Source organism: Perca fluviatilis, chromosome 1 (assembly GCF_010015445.1).
Source record: "Perca fluviatilis chromosome 1, GENO_Pfluv_1.0, whole genome shotgun sequence".
Taxonomy (NCBI): domain Eukaryota; kingdom Metazoa; phylum Chordata; class Actinopteri; order Perciformes; family Percidae; genus Perca; species Perca fluviatilis.
The window spans coordinates 35740545-35765329 of record NC_053112.1 but is presented as its reverse complement, the minus strand read 5'-3'; the positions used below and the strand labels follow the sequence as shown (position 1 = coordinate 35765329).

General features: G+C 40.8%; 1 protein-coding gene across 3 annotated transcripts; it reads right to left on the bottom strand.

Moving 5' to 3' along the window:
* Positions 1-460: 460 nt before the first annotated feature.
* Positions 461-22950, bottom strand: slc44a2 (solute carrier family 44 member 2). 3 transcript variants are annotated; one of them, XM_039807570.1, is made up of 22 exons: positions 22780-22950; positions 16158-16206; positions 15777-15850; positions 13063-13147; positions 12775-12859; positions 12566-12685; positions 12390-12450; positions 12120-12246; positions 10878-10961; positions 9976-10088; positions 9761-9892; positions 8230-8329; positions 7060-7152; positions 6484-6568; positions 6041-6303; positions 5232-5326; positions 4883-4986; positions 4728-4801; positions 4536-4606; positions 4361-4449; positions 4175-4259; positions 461-1421 (listed from the first exon to the last, which is right to left on the bottom strand). In XM_039807570.1, exons 1-22 carry the CDS (start codon positions 22814-22816, stop codon positions 1312-1314), a joined length of 2136 nt encoding a protein of 711 aa, XP_039663504.1. In that variant the 5' UTR covers positions 22817-22950; the 3' UTR covers positions 461-1311. The 3 variants fall into 3 exon arrangements, with proteins under 3 accessions (XP_039663504.1, XP_039663488.1, XP_039663497.1); XM_039807554.1 differs by lacking the exon at positions 461-1421 and adding an exon at positions 2538-3920; XM_039807563.1 differs by lacking the exons at positions 461-1421; positions 22780-22950 and adding exons at positions 2538-3920; positions 17363-17694.
* Positions 22951-24785: the final 1835 nt, after the last annotated feature.

Here is a 24785-nt window from a genome sequence, read left to right as displayed (position 1 = left end):
ATTAGTCACTTAGGGACACGTCCCCTTCTTAGTTACTAAATATTTAATTCAACCACTTAACACAGTTTATTTATTTTAGACATGTCATTAAATAGCCTTATCCTACCAGTATGATGCTCCTGTAAAACAGTAATAAATAAAGGCTCACATAAGGACATAAGGATATAAGACGCATACAGCCTATACAATTTGTGAACTTTGTATGACTACTTTAAGCATTTCATCCTTGAAACTATATTTCTTACATGACTGTACAGGATATCATTCAAAGTCTGTACATTGTACATATTATAAAATATGTAATATAAATATTTAATGCGCTTATATTTCAAATTGCCTATTCTTAAAAAAATAACTTACTTTTGTGTATACGATTTGTATCAAACTTAGATGGACAACACTGATAAAAACAAAGATTAATCTACATGTTTTTGTATCCAAATAAAACTAAGAAGCAGTGGTCTTTCTGTTTTTTTTGTCCTTTAAACACTGATATGGGAACACAGACTTTTATTAGTTTACAACAAAATGAGAGGTTGTCTTTTACAAACTCAAAATGTGCACATTAAGCATGGATATATTTTATGTTCAAAGTATGAACAAAAAATAACACAAGCTGTTAAAAAAAAATCAAGACTGCAAATTCAAGTTAAAGCACTTGGTTCATCTGTAATCTCTTAAAGCTTGGAGTGTCATACTAAGCTTTTAATCGCCTGCAGTTTAGCAACTTTGCTTTGGTGAGCTAATTTTCAACAGTGCAATATGCTTAGATAAACTGAAAAAGCACAGCTTTATTTATATATCAACATCTGCCATAAAATGGAGATCGAATTTGAAAGAAACTGGACCCTTTGAAGATTCCACAAAAAAAAAACCTGCATGACAAAATACACACAAAGTCACAAAAAGACCAACATTTACAATGAAAAACAAAAAACATAAGTATTTAAAGCAAACTGTTGCTTAAATTAACTAGTTATCATTTATAAGTCAAGCTTCCATATTCCTTCCAATATACAATCACGCTTGGGCAAATACAGGGAGTCAATGAGCTTAAGGCTTTGTAACAAAATACCAAAGGATCAATAATATCATACAGAGAACATACATGAATCTCATTTGGCAGCAAGACACAAATATACTGATACATACATAATGTATCACAGGAAATGGCACTGCAATTTCTCCTTTTATTCAGATTTCCACTTAAACACACACACACACACACACACACACACACACACACACACACACACACACACACACACACACACACACACACACACACACACACACACACACACAGATGACTTAATCTAAAGATTTGGCCTGCTCATTGGACTTGTTTAGGAGGCTGAGCAGGTTCTGCGACATGAAATAGGGCCTCTCTGCTGATCCATCGTTGCGCTCCAGATCCTCCACTGTGACATGGACAGAAGCAGGTGAGGAACAACATTTTTCCAACAGCATGCTAACCCTCAAGGGTCATTTAACCGTTCTTGCATTCATGCATTCTCTGCGTATAGTCTGTTTTGCCTTTCATCTGATTAGGAATTAAAGGAGTACAACAACAATTTAATATTGCACTTCAATAATGTAGGGAGACCCGAAAGAGACACCAGGCTGTAAAGCAGTGTTTGGCTCCCATCTCTGGTTGAACATGTCAAGTCCCTTGGGTGTGGTCAGAAGTGTGCTCGGTTGTCCCGGTAACCACAACCAATAGTGATGTCCCCCCCGGGTCGTGGAGTACACCTGTACATCACTTTAACAGGATGAACCACTAGGTGTAAGCAAAAAACTATAATTTCAATGGGAAAAGCAGGCTACAGCTAAATTAAGACTTTACAGTAATAACAATAAAGACAAATATTGAGTGATTGTATTTTAAATGAGCACAAGTAAAGTAGAACTGACGTAACAGCTGTTATATATGTAAACGTTTATTTTCAAGTTTTAATTTGAGGGTCTTTTAAAGTTATTACATGCTGTCTTAGCTAGCGGTTAGCCGAATTAGCTGTTGGCTAAACTAACATTAGCTTGGCTGTCGACCGGAAGCGTGGAACAGATCGTGTGGTGTCGTAAATCTTCGTACAACAGCGCATGCACAAACATTTTGCGCATGTGCAGAACGGGTCGCGCAGGCAGAACGGATCGTGTACCGACAGGAACCACTGTTCTAAATCAATACAGCAGAGGAATATCCTGATTTAAGTCCCTAACATGGCTCAAGTAAAATAAAACAGAATACTACACTTCCCATAATGCATCTCAATATGTTTGTTTTTTTCCTGTCCTTTCATTTCCACAGATTTAAGAAAAGCCTACTCCAAAGCTACAGAAACCATTATCTGTTTTACAGGCTGAGTGGTACTCCCTTGACAAGTCAAGAGGCTTTAACATGTCAAATTGTTGGAGTGCCCCTTTAAGACAAAATCAAAGTCCTGGCTGACTTTGTTGGACATGAAAACTCACCTGCTTCCAGTACGCCAAACCACCTTCAAACTCACATGTTTACCCACACAACAGAACTACCACGATTAAATACAATCACCTTTAATCAAGATTTACATCCAATAAATATGGAATGTCATCAGCAATTTCATTGGGAAATCAACTTACATCTTTCACTGTGACCAACAAGAAGAAAATGGTACAAAAGCATCCAGAGAATTAAGATGTTAGTTGTGAGCATTCAGAAGGCCATGTCAACACCATGCAGCACTTAGAGAGACAGAGGATAGGGACAGAGCAAGGCAGGTGGATCAGTAAACAACGGGGGGCCGCAGAGAGGTCACGATGGCTGCGTCATGGAGACACAATCACAGCACTTACGCCAGTCCGAAATACCAAGGCAAGTAGGTGGCAATACAATACACGGGACACCATCTTGGATGTCTACAAGACTGAAGCCAAAAAAATCCATAACAGACGTTCACTACTGTATACAAGTTCCATAGGAGTATATCAAATGTGTCTGTAACATTTTGGCCGTCAGCTGGTATTATTGTAAACAGTGAAAGACATTCACCATTCATTGAGATGGGTGTGTTGTGACTGTAAACACGGTACTTAGTGGTTCTGTAGTGCATTCATTAACAGGGTTCAGACAACAAATATTAGTGACAGTAATCAGGCACAGGTTCAGCACTCACAATTTTCTACAGATCTTCACAATATAAAAACCAACACTGTTCTACAACCAACACAAGAGAGCATTTTTTTGTCAAGCTACAGAGATGCACTGGGCTTTTGACCTGCTTTGAACTTCACGTGTGGACCACAACCCTCTCCAGCTGGACGTCACATCACTCACATAGCAAGGCCATCTGAAATTTTAGCTTGCCGTACATTTAACAGGCGCATGTCACACAGTTGTAGATACAGTTCTTTCATTCCTTATGAGGTTTACCAAATCTCACTTTTTAACATCTACTTCTGTGGTGCAGAGGGAGGATTTTCTTCCAAAGATTCCTCTTTTTCCTCTTTCTTCTCATCAGTCTTCTCTTTCTCAGCCTCCTCTGTCTTTTCCTCCGGTTTGAACACCTGCTGTTCCGCCTCTCCTTTCACCTCTGCTTCTTCTTTCTTTTCAGCCTCCTCATCCGGACAGACTTTTTGTTCTTCGTTTTTCTCCTCTTTTGGCTCTTCGGCATCCGTCACCGTGGCCTGCAGAGGCTGCTCCTCCTCGTTTTCCTGCTTGAGCACCGTCTGATGTTTCAGTTGGATCTCTCCATCTTGGTGCTGCTGGAGAGGGGTCTCCTCCTCCAGTGTCACCTCGTCCGCTCGCTTCGCGGCATCCGCAGAATCGCCCTGCTCGACACTATCTTCCTCCAGGCTCTTGGTTTTGGAGAGGATCTCGTGCAACTCGGGGGACATATAGTAAGGCCTTTCAGACGAGCCGTCATTTCTCTCCAAGTCCTCACCTTTTGCGTGTGTGGGGATGCGCGTTTTGAGTTTTTGTTTGGGTTAATGGGAAATCAGGGGAAAATGGAAACATGAAATAAAGGGAATGAGTGAAAATAAAGTAAAGCAAAATTAATGGGAGAAATGAGACAAAGAGAAGAGGAGTCAGAAACATGGCAGGAAGAAGAAACCAGCATTTCAGCTTCAGACAGTTGTATGAGCGCTTGAAAACAGCAAGAAGAGAGGCGATCTGGCTGAATGCAAAGTTACTCACAGAAGCAGAGGAACAGTGTGTCCACACACATGGCGTACACGCTGAAGAAGCCATGGGCGATGAGGTAGGATCCCACTACCACCGTCTGGGTGAAGAAAATCACATACATCAAGAACTCTGCTGTGGCATCAAAAACCCACAAGCAAGCGTAAAGCATCAAATCATACAAATACATATGTCTCTCACCAGTATTGGCACCCAGTAGTAGTTCAGAGATGGAGCAGCATCCTCTATCGCTCTGATTCTTCCAGAGAAGAAGAAGAAAGAGAAGATGCCTGTACAGAAAAAAAAGTGAATTAGACAGATCTCTCTATAGTGTAGAAAAAACAATGTTTGGTCTAAAAATAAAAAAGCCTCCTACCAACGATTCCAACAATGAGGAGCTTCCCAAGAAACAGCAGGAAGTCAGTCACTTTATCTAAAACAGCCACCCTGTGTTGAACGGGCACAGCGGAGGATATGAGAGTATATCACATTAAACCGGACTAAGAGTAGTTTAAACATTGAATAAATGTTGGAGACTAATGCTGGTATTAATATAATGAAATCCCACCTGATAATGTTCCTCATGAGAAGGAAAAAGGCATCTCGAGCTGAGGGGCAGAAACTTTTCCCATAGATGGCAATCTGGAGGGAAAAAACAACAATTTGCCATTTTTAAGACCTGAGCAGAATCAACATCTCTCATGCAGCTGTAGCTGTACTCACCATGATGTAGGCATTCCTGTTGATGAACTTGATGCATTTCTCCAGGCACCAGAAGCAGCACTTCATGCAGCTTAGCAAGAATTTAGCGAACTTGTTCTGAGCACCTGAAAGCAAGAATGTTCCAATTAATTTATGATTGATTAGATAACTTGCTTTATTCTGACCTTTGGCATTATACATGAATCTATCCAAACCCAGGATTCAAGACTAACCAGTTCTACAACAATATCCTAAATGCACATAACACACATTCACTAATAAATATATGATAATGATGAAGTTACACTGTCAAGTAATTTATTAGTCATAGTAGAAGTCATTCATCTTGTTCTGAATTAAATCTTCTGACCTTTCAACTTGTGATCCAGGTACTCCAGAAGGACCCTGATGGTCTGGACAATAGACAGGATCAGAGAGCCAAAAGCCAGGGAGCCTGTGTGGTATCTGGACAGGAGGAGGAAACAGGAGCCAACATTGTACATCTCTTCTTGTTTACAGTCAACACTCCATTGAATACCCAATGGTAAAAAGGTAACACACACACACACACACAGATCTTCAAGACAAAGTAGACTCTATCTCTATTTCACCCATTTATTCAAACAAATACGCTAATGTTTCGGCCTAGTGGCCTTCATCAGAGCATAAAGGAAAATGGAAGTCATGTCATTTTTATGCAGTAGTTGGCAGGTGATAGTAAGTAAATAAATTGGTGAAATTTAGATGTTTTTTTTTTTTTTATTAAGCATTGCGTTAGTTCATGCAGGACACGTTAGTCATACACCCACTAATTGAATTATCATTTCTATCAGTCACAAACCAATCACATCCATTCTCACATCAAGGCGGCCCATTTAAATATGTCTCCCTCCTCCTCACTGATCCCTGCTACACCAAGGCTTAGGGCCCACTCTTGTATACAGGGGGAGTTTCTCCATTGCTTGTTTCAGCTTAGCATGTTGCTTTGTTGATCCAGAGAGCATTATTAAGAGCGGAGCCATCAGCGCCAAGCATAACTGTATTTCCATTTGTTGCAATAAATGGTTATATCTATGACGAGAGTGTTCCTGACTGAATGTTATTTATTTAAAAAAAATGAGGAGTTGATCCACAAACACACAGTGAGATACTGCACACACAAATATAAATGTGGCTTACCGGAGGGCTCGTCCCAGTGAGGAGAAGATGGGGTAGGAGGGAATATCATCCGGCTTTTTGAAGGCCCAGTAATACGAGGCGAAGGCTCCCGACAGAGTGACCTGGCCCAGAGCCGTCACAAAGTTGGCGCACCAGAAGAAGAGGAAGACGTTGTAGAACTGGAACAGGATGAGGTATTTGTGGTAATAGGTCTCCCCACCGTAGAAGGCAAACAGGCACTCTGCATCAGGACACTGAGCTGAAGCGTTGGAGGTGTTGAATGTCTGGAGAAAAAGAGAAGAGGCAGACCACAGGATTACTGGAGTGAGTTTTCACACAGTAACCTGTGATGCTGTCCAGGCAAAGAGTTTCTTCCTAAAATGTGTCAAATATTAGCAGAATATTGATTTGGCTTTTTGGCTGAACCCCACTCACATCTTCAGTCAGTGACATTAAAAGCGTACCTTGGGGTCGCAGGTCTCTCGTGAGTACTCACACTCAGAGTTGTTGAACACTTTGTACACCTGCTCATTAGAGGTGGACAAGAAACTGGTCAGAGTGGTCAAGGAGATTACGCCAACAAAGGGTGGATATTTCTGAAAAGGCCACAGTCATGACACATCTGCATCTATTTATAAGTCCATGGAAATATGTAACAAACAAGGAAAACAAAGGCTACAGCCTTGAGAAGTAGTAAATGTGATGGATTGAATGTTTAACTGATGGATTCATTTAGATGATCATTCAAACTGACAGGTTGTCCAGTTCATTCATTTTCGTCATTTATTATCTATTTCTTTTTTCTTTTTTTGGTTATGCCTTAGCACATTTAATGCCTTTGTATAGAAAATAAAATTCTAGAGGTTTTCTTCTTTCTTTCTTTCTTTCTTTCTTTCTTTCTTTCTTTCTTTCTTTCTTTCTTTTTCAATGCAAAAATATAGAATAGAATATAGAAATGGTGCAGTGTAGAGTTGGAAACAACACAATACAAAGCGACACATTTATGTTTTGATCATCACTGGAACAAATTAAAAGGATACACAGCAGTGATGGCCCAGTAAGCGATCACCACCGCCAGGAGGGCAAAGGTCAGCAGTGGGTAGAACAGCGATGACATCACGTGCCCGACAGCTCTGAAAAAGAAAACAATGGAAACGTTATGGGAACAAGTTTAGATGTAACACCCTCCAAAAGGAGGAAAGATTCCCAAACAAAGAGACGCAGCATAGCACTCTCTTACAGTCCTGTTCAAGTGTTAGATCTCTTTTTAACTGTCACAAAAACAAATGCAATTAAATAAGAGTAGCATTAATTTTTTTTTTTCACCGTTTGGAGTAGAGTCCGGATCGGGCCGCATTTTTCTGTCTGAGCCCGGCCCGAGCCCGACACAGTTAAAATCTAATTTTTTTCTCATACTAATCTTCTCATACATCTGTTGACATTCGGAAATGTCAACAGATGAGCGAATCAGTGCACACGGGGCAACAAGCGCATGTTAACACAGGCGCACACCTATATAATAAGCTTTTTTAAATTTAAAATGCTCAGTGCCTTATCGCGCTGATGTTACCGAGCCCGACCCGAACCCGAACATCATTTCTAAATATCTGTCCGAACCCGACCCGGGTTCGGGTATCTATTCTCTAGTTTGGAGGCAGCAAGCAGTAAATATAACATTGACATATTACTCATTTATGATGTTATTATGATGAAGGTATTAGCTAAACGTTGCCTGTTTACACATTCAGCAAACATGGAGTCAAATATTAACAATCATTTTAACTCTGTTTGGTCTCCGCAAAGTACTAAGGGCAAATTTTGCCTCTTTACTTTAGCTGCTACATGCTCCACAACGCATTTTGGTACTTAACAGATAGACTATAGTGGGTTTATCAAAGGTTAGGGCTGAAAACAGAAAGCTGTCTGCTGCATTCACAAGGAGGTTGATGAGAGCTGATAGAGTGAACAAAAACCAAAACAACGAGCTGAAAGAAGCTAAAAACACTGTAGAGCTGAAAGGAAATGCAGAGTTGGGTGGTAATTCTCTGTCCGTCTGTCACTATGGGCAACCCCTTTCATTATAAAATGATTGATTAGTACAGCTCTAAAATATGTGAGCACTGCAGGTCTGGTCTCTTGTCTACCTCAGCAGAGAAATCGGGAATGGAAAAGACACTGCACAAAACCAGACACGCCCAACTCAGACTGACCTGCTGGCCTCTTTGATGAGGGCGATGGCAATCATGATTCTCTTCCTGAGGAAGATGAGGAGCAGGATGATGATGACCTCCACAATAGCCAAGATGATCACTGCAAAACAGTGAAGGCATTAGATTCACAGGATTCATTAACACTTCATACAGAGATGCAGGGTGCGAACTACAGGGGAGCAAGGCTCCCCTTAATAAGAAATGGGTTCCCCTGAAAACGTGATTTGTGAAAACATTTTGGGGGGGGGGGGTCTATAAAAATATTAACAGTGTGTCATTTTGACGTGCAATTTCAGTTTTGTGTAATGTGACCATCGTGGATTATTATGTGTATGGCGATTCAAACCTAATTCACTTCAATAAAGATAACTACATGCTATTCTCGTCATGAGCATCAAGGCGTGGCGGCGCTGTGGTGCAAATTCAACTCATGTTTAGTACAAAAATATAAATGTTGGAGGCCATTAATCGGCGCGCAATGTCCTTGAAATCTATTCTGCAGTAGGCATCATATAGCCATGGCAAAAAGAAAACAAGGCAGTTTAATTGATTTTGGTTTTACTAAGGAATTGTGTAGCGATGACGTTAATAGCACGACTAATTCACCTGCTGCAAGCCCTGTTAGCACACCTCCCACCGGGGGTGACGACGCAAGAAGAAGCTGAAGAAATAATGTCCTCTCTGGCTGAAGATGGAGGTGGTAACAGCTCGTCAGAGGCCGGTCACGATCATAACCCCTCTTGCTCCTCTCCCCTGTTAAATTAACATCCAGCAGTGGAGAGACCGGAAGAGCCCATATACATGGCTGTTTGTTAACCCTTTTGTCGTCTTTAACCCTTGAGAGAGATTATCTATTGATTGATGGAATAGCTGGCAGTATAACACCTTTGCATCTTGAGCTAAGTCACACTTGGCCATTGGCTGCATCCTTTGGTGTTCTTGTTTATTTTCAGGCTATAGGCAATTCCAGGTGCAACTCCCAATACACAGTAAAGTTGAAGCTTAAACGGAACGTGTTAGAGACCGTTTCCCCTGCAGGGAGATCACAAACTAAAACCTAAGTGTTGTTCCTCCAAAAGGCCTTGGGTAATACTGTAAATACAGTCTGCACACACTGTGGTCACACAGCACTTTGTTCAAATGCTAACACGCTGCTGGCAAAACGGTTAAGGATGGAAGCTTGGGATGCATCGCTTAGGCCTAATGGAACGGAGGAATTATGGTATTCTTCGGTAGCCTGAGTAACTTTAACCGTTGTTCATGTGAAATCTCAAAGACAGCCTGATGCTTCATGCGTTTACAGACTATTTGTGGGTGGCAGTTTGCTGTGTGACCTATCAATTCCTGTCGATAAAGTATAATAGGGTAAATCCATAGTGCATACACTTGTAGCTGTTATGTATCTTTGTAAGTCATTGTAAGTCGCAAGTGCACGAAAAGTGGGCTCCCCCAAAGGCCACGGTATAGATTGAACACTGCAGAAATGTACAGTATTTAAAAAAAAAATTAAAGTGTGTTTGTTAGTGCATACTGAAAGCCAGCCAGGTCTGTCTGATCTGCAGGTAGACAGAGAAGTCCGTCTGCAGGCCCAGGTCACGGATGGTGATGTCAGAGCCCGGCTCTCCCTTCAGACTCGCAAACTCCATGTAACAGTGGAAAATCCCTAAAGAAATTGTTCAAATATTTAGAAGCTTTTCATTTTGATAAAAGCAGGTCATGTATCATCTCCAGAGGCTAAAGACTTACCATATCCGATGACTAGAATAACCAGAACAATCATGACCCAGACCATGATGCCAGCAAGGAATCGCAGCAAGACGATGAAAAGCAAGCTGACGAGCATGGCGATCACCAGACCACTGCAGAGGGACACATCGAATGACGTTGACAGTTGTGATCATGCATATTTTCTGGTTTCAAAATGATCAATCAGCAAAAGTCGGTCTTGAACACTCAGATGCTTTCATTTACCAAGTGAAAACATTTAAAAGGCATGATAACTGTGTGTGTTAGCTCAGCTGACTGAATCTGTTTACTGGCTGGAAAAAACAGTTAAAGGTCCTATGACATGCTGCTTTTTGGATGCTTTTATATAGGCTTTAGTGGTCCCCTAATACTGTATTACTATACTTTCCCGAAATTCAGCCTTGGTGCAGAATTACAGCCACTAGTCCCACAATGAGCTTTCCTTAGTATGTGTCATTTCTGTGTCTGTAGCATTAAATGCCATTGAGGAGGATAGAGGGGGGGGGCAAGGAGGAGGGTGGGGGTGTGGCCTTGACCAACTGCCATGCTTCGCTTGTTTGTAGGCCATGATGTCTCTCTCTTTCTCATGGGCGGGCCAAATAAAGGGAAGATTCCAGTTCGGCCCATCTGAGCTTTCATTTTCTCAAAGGCAGAGCAGGATACCCAGGGCTCGGTTTACACCTATCACCATTTCTAGCCACTGGGGGACGATATGCAGGCTGGGGGAACGCATATTAATGTTAAAAAAAAACTCAAGTGAAATTTTCATACCATGGGACCTTTAATGAGTAAATGTAAAAGATTGGTGTTTTTTTTACTAGCATTTTGTCTTGGATTTTACTCCTGATGTTCTACACAACACTGTTGTGTTACTGTAAACACTGGAAAGTTGACAGACTTACAGCAATATCCAGTGCCAAGACTGAGTGTAGTCCTCAAAGATTCTCATGGCCACCTGGCGAGCTTCAACAACTACATTTGATTTCCTGTAAAAAAAAAAAAAGAGGAAATGAATTAAAAACAAACCACAATTGTGGTTACTTTCTTAATTACATTTTAGCCGGCAAGCTAACGCTAACAAGTTAGCCACTACGCCTTTTACTACATTTTAGGGCTTCATAGTCGAGGACTGACAAACTAAGAAATCAAAAAACATTTTTACCAGCTGCAATATTTAACATACGTTTGTCAGAAAGAAATACTGTTTAATGTTGCTCTACAAAACTAGTTACTTGGTAAAAGAAATGAGACAACTGCAAAATTTAGACTTTTAATTTGAAATGAAATTGAAATTTCAAATTTACTGTCATTCTGAAGTGATTCTCCTCAAAGAAACAAGTTATTATTATGTTATAAATGTATTAGTCTAGTTGTGTCAGACTGCAAATTAAGATGACAACTATGACAATCAATTTGACTTGGCGGTGTGGTTGTACCCTCTCCATAATCATCATCTTGATAAATAACATGCAGGGAACATTGCAACCAGCCCCAGTGGGAATAACGCTAATAAAAAAACACTGACATAAATATCCTCCCGGGTGCATACAGATAGCAGCGAACACTGTAGCAAACACACATCAGCGTATGGAGTAAATAAGCGCATTAAGACTGTTAAGTAGCCAATGAAATCACTGCAGTTAGATGTGGCGTGGATGTGACGTGCTAGCTGTCAGCTGACACAGCATAGCAACACGTGTGTCGAGAGTGTCGACCCTGAACTGGTTCATATACCCACCTAACAGCATTTTCTCTTGGGCTTAAAAGTAGGGATTATTTTCATTTTTACGGATTAAAGGTGCTCTAAGCGATGTTGGGTGACGTTACTTCTTGTTGACGTTCAAAGTATTTTCAAACAAAACGAAGACTAGCTCGCTCCTCCCTCCTCCTCATCCCATCCCCTCCCTTCTGTGCTTCAGCGCACTAACCCCCCCCCCACCGCGTTTTTTTACAGTGTGTTTTAGGGGACCGGCAGCTCGCGGATAGTGAGGAGATGATTGGTGTATGTGACAAAACATGTTGTAGCCTAAAAAACGCGTGACATCGCTTAGAGGACCTTTAATCTATAAACACTTGTTCTGATTATTCAATGAATCTTTCGACAATGTCAAAATGTGTGCCGCCATACAGTGAAAAGTACTCACTTGGATGCCTCCAGCACGTCTGTGGCATTGATACTGGAGCCCTCTCCATCATTGAAAGTGGTCTCATTGCCCACCACCACCACCCCACCTTTCAACGTTCCCAAGGCAGGAAGGCACCGACGCGTGACTATGGAGGAAGGAGATGATCTATTTATGTACGGTATATGGTCCTATTTGTTTCAGTTTCACACAGAAACAACAGATCTACAGACACAGCTGTGATTGTGGGCGAAGGTGAAGTAAGTTTAGAACGAGCTTCTTCTCACTTACAGGCTTTACTGGGCATCAGAATGGCAGGACACAGGCCATCCTTCAGGATCTCAGGAGGACTCTGAATCATGTAAAAACGCAGTTCAATTCACTACATTTTTGTGCTGTAATGCATGTCACAGTATCACTTTAAGCACGTATAACATGCAAATAATTACAATGATTTGAATGCTTACCAATTTGGACAGGTTCACGCCATCCTTACAGTATTGTTGGTAGTATTCACGGTCTTCATTGCTGCCTAACTTGGCTTTCATTAACGTCAGATGCCTGTCAGGACACTTTTCCACACATAACTAGACACAAATAACAACAATCAATCAGTGATTGTTAGAGAGGAGAAAAATGTTGCAATGCACATAAAAGATAAGATATGGTTTCTGACCTGTGTGGTGGGACACTGGAACTCCAGCAGCACCAGAGGGCTGGCACATTTCAGGATGTTAAAGTAGAACAGAAGAGGCTTCTTCCTGTTCAGTGAGAACAGTATAACAGAACTATTATTTGGCCTGTATCATAAATAAATGTCTTTAAGTCCTAAATTAGGGGTAACAGATTACAGTAATACTTATGATTACATAAACAATACACAAGATAGTCTGCATGTGAGAGGTTTCCAAGGTCACTTATACTGTATACTGTAACATCATATTCCTATTGTCAGGTTACTCACTCCAGAGGTGTTCCAGCTTGTCCGCAGAACTGCCCCCTGCTGTCGGTGGGATAGATCACTTTCCTGGGGTCACCCTGGGACCAGGCTGCACGGAGAAGAATTCAAATCATTCAGAACAAAAGAGGACATTAGATCAAATGACAATAAATATAAAACAAAATGGAAAGTCGCACATACTGCTCTTGCGCATCACCAGATCTTCCTATTAATACTGACTCAAATAAATTAAATGTTATTGAGCAAATTTTGCAATTTCACATGTGTACGATTTATCGCTTTGCTGGCAATATTTGGTGAGTAAAACTCCAGTACGTACGGATAGACAGTTGCATTCTGGGGAAGCAGACAAAGCATTACGTCTCAAATATGTGTGGTGGACTGAGGTTTCTAAGGAGTCTCAGAACAGCCTTATACACCACACTGATGAAGGCAAGGTAGATATAGGAGACCTGTGCAACATTAATTAATTGTGATGGTCTTACATAACATACACAATAGTGCTCAAGTGTTCAAGCAATTAAACAGTACATATTGTAGTACAGTTTTTCTCGATTGCTAAGACACATTATTTTGAAACCCTCACCCATTTTCTCAAAACTATTCACTAAACACCTGACTCTGCTGGCAAAATCAAACAATGCTTTCAGATCATACGAAGAGCCAGTCAATAACTAAACACTACAGAGCATTCATTAGACATTAGCTAAAACATTCAAGAACAGTGTCCAGGGCTTCTAGTTACAGAATTCTATTCCTTTTTTTTATTTCATACAGTAAACACACACACACAACAAAAGGTATATCACAACTTGTACAGTGAATATCTTGTACACTGCAAGTAGTTCAAGTAATACAATATTGAATATCTGTATATTACTGTAGGCATTTGTAAGCCAATACAGTAGTCCCAACTGAAAAAGGCCAAAGAACAAAGAAAACGAAAGGAAAAGCAGATGACAGTACACAAAATGTGAAACTGCAAAATCAGACATCAACATTCAATGCTCCTGTGACCTCCTGTGCACTCTGAACCAGTGACGGACTGGGATCAAAAAACGGCCCTGGCATTTGCAACACACCGGCCCTATTTTTGTCAATAACCTAGCTTGGAAATTACAGTTTTTTTCCAATTGCTAAAACACTATTTTGCAAACTAGGCTGGTTTTATCAAAATACTTAACCCAATTCACAAAACCACACACCCAAACTGCAAAATACCTCATATATCCTGCAACATGAAGCACTGCAACCAAAACTATATAGCATTATCAAAATCAAACTTTTGCACCAAAAATGGCACACACTTCATTCATATTACCAGATTTTTTGTCTAACCAACTACACACTGTTGGGCATAATGAAAAGCACTCCCATCTTTAGTATGCTTTTCCATAATACTAAAATAGTTCAAATTGTAGAAGATTCTTCAGATTGTTCACATGCACAGAAATGCAATGTAAAGATACACACACATGCTGTTGAAACTTTTTTTTTTTCACAAAACTAGTCAGTGCAAAATATGCACAGCAGATATATTTACATTGGACTGAACAAAAATATGCTCACAAAAAACAGTAAACTGAAAAAGAAAATATATAGAAAGAAAAGAGGAATCTTAGCACTTACTTCCTGATTGAAGTGGTAACAATGAACCATTGAGGTGTTTGGCCAGGTGGCGCATGTATCGGCCAATTAGTGTTTTGAAATGGCAAACATGTGACTTTATGTCAGATTGTTGTGTCTTATGCAGAGAACCGTGTTCAAAAAGTGCCATTTTGATTTGCAAAATGTGTGTAAAGCAGAAAATGTGTTTAGACTTTTGGAGACTTAAGAAGAGGTTTTGCTCTCTGTGTGTCCATTTAAATAATTGTGCTATATGTGCATGTCATTTTAGTGTGTTAGCAACTGGAAAAAAACCTGTAGTAACTCTGCCTTCCGAGTAAATCTTTCCACACACCTCGCCGCAGTACAATCTTTAATATCTGTGGCTGCATGCATAAAATAACTTTTTTAACCAAATACATATTATCAGTAGTGGCCCATATGGGTCCATAGGGGTGCAGCCCTTCTGGCATTTGCCCAAATTCCCGATGGCCAGTCTGTCACTGCTCTGAACTGGATTATATTCTCGGTAACACTTTACTTTAAGTTTTCTACATAAGAGTGACATGACACTGTCATGAATACATGACACTAACATGACACTGTCATGACACAGTCATGACACATGAACCCTGACCCAAACCCTAACCATAACATAACCATAAAGTGTCATGACAAAACCGAATGACACCTACTAAAAAAGAGTTATGTCATAAACGTTTATGACTTGTTTATAATGTTTTATGACACGTTCATGACAGTGTCATGTCAGTCTTATGTAGAAAAGTTAAAGTAAAGTGTAACCATATTCTCTACTATTGGTTTGATCGCCTCAGTAGAAATGTGTGTGTACAGTTTTGAATCGTTGTGTGTAAACCATGACAACTGTGTTGTAGTTGTGTTTAACTTTTGCTGCCCGTGTTAACCATTATGCAACACAAGTGCATCCCAGTGTGAAATGTGTTTTAGCGAGTGAGAATGTATTTAGAGATTTGCAAGAAGAGTGATTGATTCGACAAATGGGTTTAGGCCACTGAGCATTTGGTTCAGAGGATGGGGTTAGGAGCTTTAGCAATTCAGAAAAACTGTAATGTAGGATAGGATCATCTTACCGACGATGCCGACAGCAAAGTACCCGAACAAGGCCACGATGAAGAGAATACAGCAGAGGACATCTGTGCAGCCCCTGAGGATAGGAGAGGAACCCGAAGAGGAAAGGAGAGAAAACAGGAGAGGGGAGGAAGAGAGGAGGAAAGGAGAGGAAACAGGAGAGGAGAGGAGTATAGGAAACAGTAGAGGAAACAGGAGGAGAGGAGAGGAGAGGAGAGAGAGGAGAGGAGAGGAGAGAGGAGAGGAGAGGAGAGGAGAGGAGAGGAGAGGAGAGGAGAGGAGAGGAGAGGAGAGGGCACAGGAGAGGAGAGTATTGTTATTATTTGTGTTATGTAATCCTAAAAGAAAAGAATTATGATCATTGATTGTAACCGATGTCTCACCTGTTGTGAATCGGCCCTCTGAAGTTTGGGTCAAACTTCCTGGACTCCCCTGGGGAAAGAAAGGGACGACAGGTGTGTTAATGTCTCCTACTACTATAACTTTCAACTTCGATCTGATTAGACTTATAGCGCGTTCCATTTGTACTCGAAAGTCGGATTTTCCGAGGTGAAAGTTGGAAACACACCGCCCTCTCTATCTCAAAAGTAACATTGTTCAATAGCTTTTGTCATGGTGATTATATGGCTATTTATGTACCACTGACATTTTGAAACTGAGCTATTAGTCAGTGTCAGCGCATGGTTTACTGACACAGATTACACACACTAACAAATAATTTTTTGATTTAGTACAGATGAACAGCATTATTTCCAATTACACTAAATTAATAATACTTCATAAGTAACTACAGTTGGGTATATTAATACATTCAATGTATGTGTGCACTCAAAGAGCACTCTGCGTACGGCAGATTCACAAGAGTACAATATATATTTAAGTGTAAGTCCATGTATTGACAAAGACAGGACGTTCTCCAGAACAAAAGGATTCTTCTGCCTGAATGCCATGCCCGGCAACCCACAAAATGGCTCCCCGGCGACAGTGAGCTCCCCATGGACATCACCAGCCGCCATGGAAACACCTCAGACGCGGCAAGAGAAGAAACATCAGCCAAGCCCACTCTGCCTATACGGTGAGGTCATTGTGAGCTAACGCTGTGAGTCATTTTCAAAGTCTAATAATGTGCTCATCGCTAATTTTCAGTCTTCTAAATCACACCTTGAAAGGCCGTATGTTTCACACAGAAAATCAGCTCGGTGAAGAAATTCAGTAAACATTGACATCTTGTTAAGATAACCAGACTCTGAGCTACATCCTGTCACATTACTGTACCCAGCTACTTGTAGTCACTGCCTAGTGCTTACATACAGTATGTCATCATCACACACTCCTAATGTACTCACACACACACTCTGCTCCAAACATTACAGAGACGCAACTGGCACTACCACAAAGGCGTCACCGGACTTTGTATTTGGGGTCATATTTGACTTAAAGCAGTCCGTTAACCATTTGAATTAGTGATCTTTTCATGAGCCATTAATGCAGCAGTCTATCTGACAAGCTCGAATAATATCAGTAACACATTCAGCAACTAAAGAACCTTCATCATCCTAAATCAAGCCAGGGCAGGCCGCTACAGTACCTTGTCTTTCGTATTTTGTCATTCCGTCGTTATTTCTGTCTCCGTTTCTGTCATGGGCGGTTTAAAAAGATGTCTCTCAGTGTGCTGCTGTGTATGGCAGTTGTTTCTTAATGTCTCCTTCCTGTATGAGGTCCTCCAACCTCTTCACTTCCTTCTTTCAGTGTATTCAGAGCACTGCCTTCACCTACTCTTCCCTCGTTCTCTCTGTGGTCCCTCTCTTGGCTCAGGGATCGTCGGGGGAATCACAGGAAAAACAGTTGTCGATGGGGGAACTGAGAGAAAGCGAAGCGACAAAGTCTTGTGGCGCCTGTGAACCTGCTGTTGCCAAAATGGAGTAAAGGCTAAAATGCGTGTGTTTTACACATCCGACTACAGGGACATGATCTGAAGTCAAAACAGTATTTCACGCTGGCACCATAACAGTTGTTTTAGGCATCAAGTCAATCCATTGAATCAGCGTGATAAACGTTCACTGTTTCTTTGTTGCATCTGTTTTACAGTTTGCAACTGCAGCTACACTCTCACCTCAGTTGTCACACATGCCCGAAAAATATCACTCTCACGACGCAGCATGAGCTTTGGGGGGGGAAAAAACAACAACACCACACTACTGAACAGTTTTCTCTTTAACCCTAATCCAGTAAGATCTATGGCTTCTGTTTTCTCAGCTTCCGGTTTACTTTAAGCTATATTTTCCATCTTGTTGCAGCATTGTGACCACATCCCCCTCTAAGCTCTTTCATATTCAAACTTTGAGAAGAAGTACTTAAAAATTTCTCTTCACTTAATTAATGCATCGGAGAAATGCGAATGCCACAAAGTCAACACTCCAACTAGTTGGGGGGGGGGGTGTCAATTCCTTGCTCAAGGTCTAGTCCCCACTCTGTGACACGGTCCGAGCTGGACCTGATCCGGCCGCCCTCCGGTTCCCAAGCCAAGAGCTACAGAGTTACATAACTAACTTCCTAAACAATGGACAAAGATTTCTTGAAATGAATGATTTGGTTATGATGCACTGTGCGCGTTTGACACATGGGAGGCGGTACATCAGAGATTGATTTGCCCACTTCCACTGCCATGCGGCAGACTGACTGCATGCCACAGCATGAAATACAATGCTCACAACTGGCCTCATACACTAGCATTGAGACAGTTATAGTAATAGTAATAGCAGAGTCGGAGGAGAAGATCAAACCCACTCATGTCTAAGAGTGGTATCAATCTTCTCATCTAACTTTTGGCAAGAATGTGAATCCAAAATGTCAAACAATATATTTTTGAAAGTCTGAAATATATTCATGTTTTAGCATGCAGACATAACACAATTAAATATTTTGATATGGATCCTGACTATTTGGTTTAATTAAAGAATGATGATCAAAACATGTACAGAGCGAGCGGGGCATTTTTGCATTTGAACAATAACCTCATCAGTCCTCTCAGATGTACAAACTATGTAATGGACACCGTTCTCACATCTCAAATGTAGCTTCGGTGTTTCTATACTGCAATTTTTTGTTACTTATTGGCCTACGTGTATTTTGATAAGCTAAAATGATACATGATATCAGCACTGGGCTCTAAATTGTAGTTTTTTATTTAAAAGCTGTACTGTAGCCTATTTAGTTTTTTTGTTTTCAATTGTTTTCTTTTTTTTAAAGTGCCCATATTACGAAAAAAAAAGAAAATTCTGGGATTTGGGGTGTTATTTTGTGTCTCTGGTGCTTCCACACGCATACAAACTTGGAAAAAATAACCATCCATGCTGTTTTGAGTGAGATTTTAGTGAGTTTCCGAATGTAGCCTGCCTTCAGTCTCCGGGTCAGCTGGTCAAAATCTGCACGGCCGTCTACGCCATCGGCCGAAATATTTGCTGTGTGCTAGCTACTTTAGCTAATACCACATCAGCTAGCTGTTTCTCCAACTTCGGTCGAGGTACGAGGCAGGATTAGCCGGGAGACTTCTTCTAAACGAGGGCGCACTTCCAACTTTGCGTGGAATACCTGCAGACGAGGGACATGTAAGTAGTTCTATACAATTTCTTTTGCAGATTAGGGGTGAACTCGTGTGTGTTGTAGCAGTGTTTTGCCATTGAGAATGAGGTTGCTAACCGCTAGCAGCGCTAGCTTCTAGCTAGTAGTCCTTACCTAGGTACTGCGCATGTGCGACTCCCAACAAAGATGGTACAGAAGTGTGATGCCTCGCTCTGTAGCTAAAACAGAGAGCTCAACACACAGGGTGAAAAGAGGAGCTGCAGCAATGTGCAGTACAACAAAAATATGTTGTTGTTTTTTTAAATTAAACCATGTAAACCTATTCTGGTACAACCTCAAAATACAATTATGAACCTGAAAATTAGCATAATATGAGCACTTTAAAGTGAGGATTTGTGATATGAATTAGTTTTTTTAAATCAGGGAAAACTGTAATTCAGTTTTAGATTTCAATTATTGAGAAATTACTGTTAACCAAAATGATTCTGGCCAAACATGGATTGCTGAGGTGTTTAGTCTCCTGGCTGCAGTTAGAAAAAGGATTATTACTGATTGTATGCATAGTATCTATATACAAGTTTAAAGGGTTTGCAGTTGCTGTTTGTTCTTACTCCTCCTCCCTGCCATCACTTCATGTGTATGTTTCTCTTTACTGAAGAGGATAAACATTGAAAGTGATTTTTCCATCAGCCTTTCATTTGCTGGACCATCTGCTAATGTGAGGGACACAGCTCCATTAGAGAGGAACAGGCGGCTCTTTGCCTGCTTTGTAACAAAAAAAACAATCTGTGATTGTGCTGAAAAGCATTCCAGCACATTTGATGTGTAAATGCTGCCAAGTGTCTTTTCAATAGTCTTGTTTGTTTAGGTAATTGGCAAAATATTAATGGGATAGTGGTGGTTTAGTGAGGTCAGACTGAGTAGATATAGCAACCTTAAGAAGGGATATCTTTTAAAAGGTGTACATGTTGCAGATGTTTTTCTCTCTCATTTCGGCAGCCTGGGTTCCTCAAGTAGTTAATTACATACTCCAGGGGCCCTGACGGTGGGAACCCACAGGGCCTGCCAGACGGTCTGTCTGCATTCAGGTCCATATGGAGTTCCAGACGTCTGCCAAATCTTAACCAAACCGTACTGATCTTAACGATGTTTAGTACAATCATGAAACATTTTTAAAAATTAAATTGAAACAAATTTGACTCTGCTTCAGTTGATATGATGTATGCATGTGTGTGTGTGTGTGTGTGTGTGTGTGTGTGTGTGTGTGTGTGTGTGTGTGTGTGTGTGTGTGTGTGTGTGTGTGTGTGTGTGTGTTAAAAGGATGCGATGATGTCATGACTGACGTGATTCACTAATGGGCCCAGAGGGGTTATCAGATGAACCCTTTCTGGCTACCTTAATGGGTTAGTGGCCACTGTGCTTGTGTGTGTGAGTGGTGTATGTGTGTGCGCACGCGCACTGTATGCACAGAGACATTGTGAGACATTTGATCTCCTTCGCTTTCATTCATGACATTTTTATCTTTCATATTTAGAGCCCGTAGATAAAGATGGTGAACCTAGTGTACATGTAGCTACTACCGTTCTACTGCTGTGTCTATCTGCTGCTACTGCTTCAAAAAATCCCATTTTGACAGCTACCAATGACGTCTTTGAGGAAACACATTAAAGTATCTTTTTGTAGAGCTAAATACTTAAAAGCTGACAACCACTGGCTCTGATCACTGTCTCTCTCTCTCTCTCTCTCTCTCTCTACAGAAAACTGCTCGGATCAAACAGCGACAGTTTGTCTGATTTTCCCAAACCAACTAACAGTCCAATGACAAACGATCATTGTGAAACATTTAGCATTAGTGCGTCTCTGCGTGTGCACACATGCATGTGTGTATGTGTACATTCAGTGTGTGTGTGTGGTAATCCATCCAAGTGTTTGCCAGCTTAATATTGACTGGAAGCCTCTTGACTGTGTCTGCTGAGTGGGAAGAGCAGGCAAGGCTGAACACAGATCCAGGCCGTGCAGGCTGTAGCCTGCCTGCCTGCCTGCCTGCCTGCCTGCATGCTCACCGTAACAGACAGTGGGAACATGCGGTAGCAGTAGCAGGCAAACAGGGACTACTCACAGGTCAAACTATGCTGATAAAAAAAACTGCTGTTAAGGAATACCGGTGAGCTGGAATGTGTTTTGTGTGTCTACATTGTATAAAGCTTTATAACAGTTTTAAAAGGCCTGTGTTTTTTGACCTTTTAGCCTTTACTGGGGGAGGAGAGGTAAGAGAAAGAGCTGTTGACATGGTAAAAAGGAAAGCAACAAGGAAATGCTCCACAGTGGGAGCTCCATGGATTGACTGGAGAGGATGTGGACTTTTTGGGCGTGGGCTGTTGTTGGGAGCTTCTTACATTGTCAAAGAAGGAATTGTTACTTCTATTAACTCCTGAATTATTTATAACTTAACAATGAGACAGCATTAGTGTCGTCTTCCTAATTCAATGACAGTGTGAAGGCTGCGGTTTGCTTCTGAGCTATTGGCCGTCGTCTCATATAACAACACTGACGAGGGGTATTCAAGCAAGAATAACACTGGTTAGGAAAACTTCCTGACTCAACAGTCCATTCGAACAAAAACCAAGCCCAGACACAAGATGAGCACGCCAGGCTGCGGTGGGCTGCTAAGTTGAGAAACTGCATGTGTGACACACATAATAATAGGCAATGAGTCATGTCTTTGGCTGGTAGGCTATATATGAGAATTTTCCATAATATGTGCTTGTAAAAAAAAAAAAAAATAGTGCGAACAAAAGCAATTCATGTGAAGAGCATGTGTTTGTACCTTTGTGTGAGTATCTGCGTGTGCATCTGTGGATGAAATGACCATATGCCAATCTACAAAACACCAACTGGTTTTTGAGCCCAGAGGAAAACACAATAAATCTGGCCTGTTTGTGTGTGTGTTTCTGCAGTACAGAATGTGTATGAAGTTAATTTAATATAAGCCCATCAAGGCAAGCCTTACATTTGTTTGAATGGATGACAATCTACTTTTCTTTATATGCCTATTTTATCAGTAGGCCTACATTAAGACATATACCAACAATAAACAACTAGGTGTGTAGCCTAGTTTGGGTTTCATTGGAAGCTACAGGCTGGTAAAATAGGGCAAACCAGTCAAATACAACCACACATTTTACCCCACATCGTGTTGCTTTCATTCACTGTGCATTATGAAATACTAATGAAAGATTCTAATTTAATGCCGATGTTCTGTTAAAGAACCCGGCTGTGGAGGATGAGAATGACTTCAGATCTGCATAAGACCCACTGAGGTCCACACCCATCCATCCCTTGCAGTCATTGTTTCCATTTCTTCGCCCGTTTAGAGAAAAATAAAAGATCGTGAAGAAAGCAGTGACATAAACCTGTTCTTACCGTATTTAGGGTCCGGTTTTTTTTCCTCCAGCTCCATTCTGACACACTGCTCGGCTCCTCGCTGCTGATCAGATGTTAGACAGGACAGTTACCATGGAAATGTCGAGGAAAAAACCATCAATAACAGTGACCGACTACCGTTACAGCTACACAGAGAGAGAGAGAGAGAGAAGAGAGAGAGAGAGAGAGAGAGAGAGAGAGAGAGAGAGAGGCGCGTTCCTGGCTAGCGGAGAGGGAAAGCAGCCAATCGGAGAGCAGAGCCTGGTGACTGACAGCTACCCTAGCCAATCAGAGTGCGCCTAAGCGGGACAAAACCATTTTCTTGCCGCTACTTCAATGGAATGGAATGTGTGTCCACATGCTCATCTAATTTGTAATTTTATTAGCCCTGGGCTAATGTGTTTTTAATGTACATAATGCATTTAGAAAGACGTTTAAGACGTAAATCAGAGAGCTTTTTTTTTTTATTCTTATTTTAACCTTATGTGTGTGAGTGTGGGAAAGAAAGTACCCCCAATAAAAAGAGCACAGCAAGGGTGAAAAATAGAGTACATTTACTCAGCTACCGTACTTAAAGTTTTTCTCAATTGCTAAAACACAGTTTCTGAAACCTTGCTCCATTTTCTGAAAACACTAATAAACCTCATCTTCAAGCCCTATTTACAAAACCTCAGACTCCTCTCGCAAAATGAAACTTTCGCCTCAAAACAGTTTTACCTGTTCAAAATCAAACACTGCTCTCAAATCATAAACAAAGTGATCAAAATGATATACACTATCAGGCAGTCACTAAACAATACACCAAAAAAAATAGAAAACACATTGTTCAAAACATAGTTCTCAGGGAGAAGTACGTATAGGCTGCTATATTTTTAATATCAAAACAAATTTCATATTTTTCCGTCATTGTCCACAGACAAGAACATGGTCTATGGACTGCTGCTCGGATTTCATCAGATATTTCTCTTTGTCTTCCTCTTCCTCTTCATCCTCCTCTTCCTCTTTCTTGCCCTCCTCTTCCTCCTCTTCCTCCTTGTCACCCACCTTGCATAAACACTCGTCCTCGTCCTCTCACATTGTTTCTTCTATCCATTCTCAGACTTTCTCCTTCCCACCTTCAACAACCTGTTTGCTCTCTGAACTAGCTTATATTGGTTGTGACACTTCACTTGAAACAAGTGAAATCAAAAAAATGTGTTCTCTATTTGTATTTGATTGTTGCCACTTGTGTTTACCAGTATGGATGACATGTGCATTAGAGTGCAGAATGTGTTTAGAGTTTTGCTGAAAAGTCTATAAGTGAGATCTGCAAATTGTGTTTTACCATGTGAAATGGTTTAAGGTATTGACAACATGACTGCACAATTAGCTAAATGAGTTCAGGCAACTGGGAACTGTGTTCAGCCAATGGGTTTTAGTGTTTTAGCAATTGAGAAAAACTGTAAGTGGGCTACAATTGAGAGCTTCTTGTAATGTACTTTCATGCTATTTTATAGCCTACTTCTGTATAAAGAGCTCTACTCCACTGTACTGTGCTGATTGAGTTTTTTGTTTGTTTTTTTTCATTCACAAAGTATCAGTGTATAAAATGTTACTGATGATTAATCTACCGGTATATAAAGTAGTCAAAATTGGCTAAACATTGACCAAATACAGCTAAAAATGCTGACCACAACTTACTTTTCTTTTGATACTTCCTGTAGCCTACATTTAGCGGATTACGCTGTATACCCAACTAAATAACATTTTAAATTCTTAATGAAGTTATTATAAATAAAATATGTAGTATTGTTACCTTTACTTAAGGATATCCACCACTGGTCTTCCACCACTGGAGCACAGTCTCCACTACTCTGAGGAAAAACTATTCATTTGACCATATAACTCATGACATGAGAGTAATAGATATAGCATACTCTTACCATGTACATTTTCATGAGAAGTGAAACTGGTGATAGACCATGACTGACCTACTGCTTACTGTGCTGCTCCACTCAGCTCATATA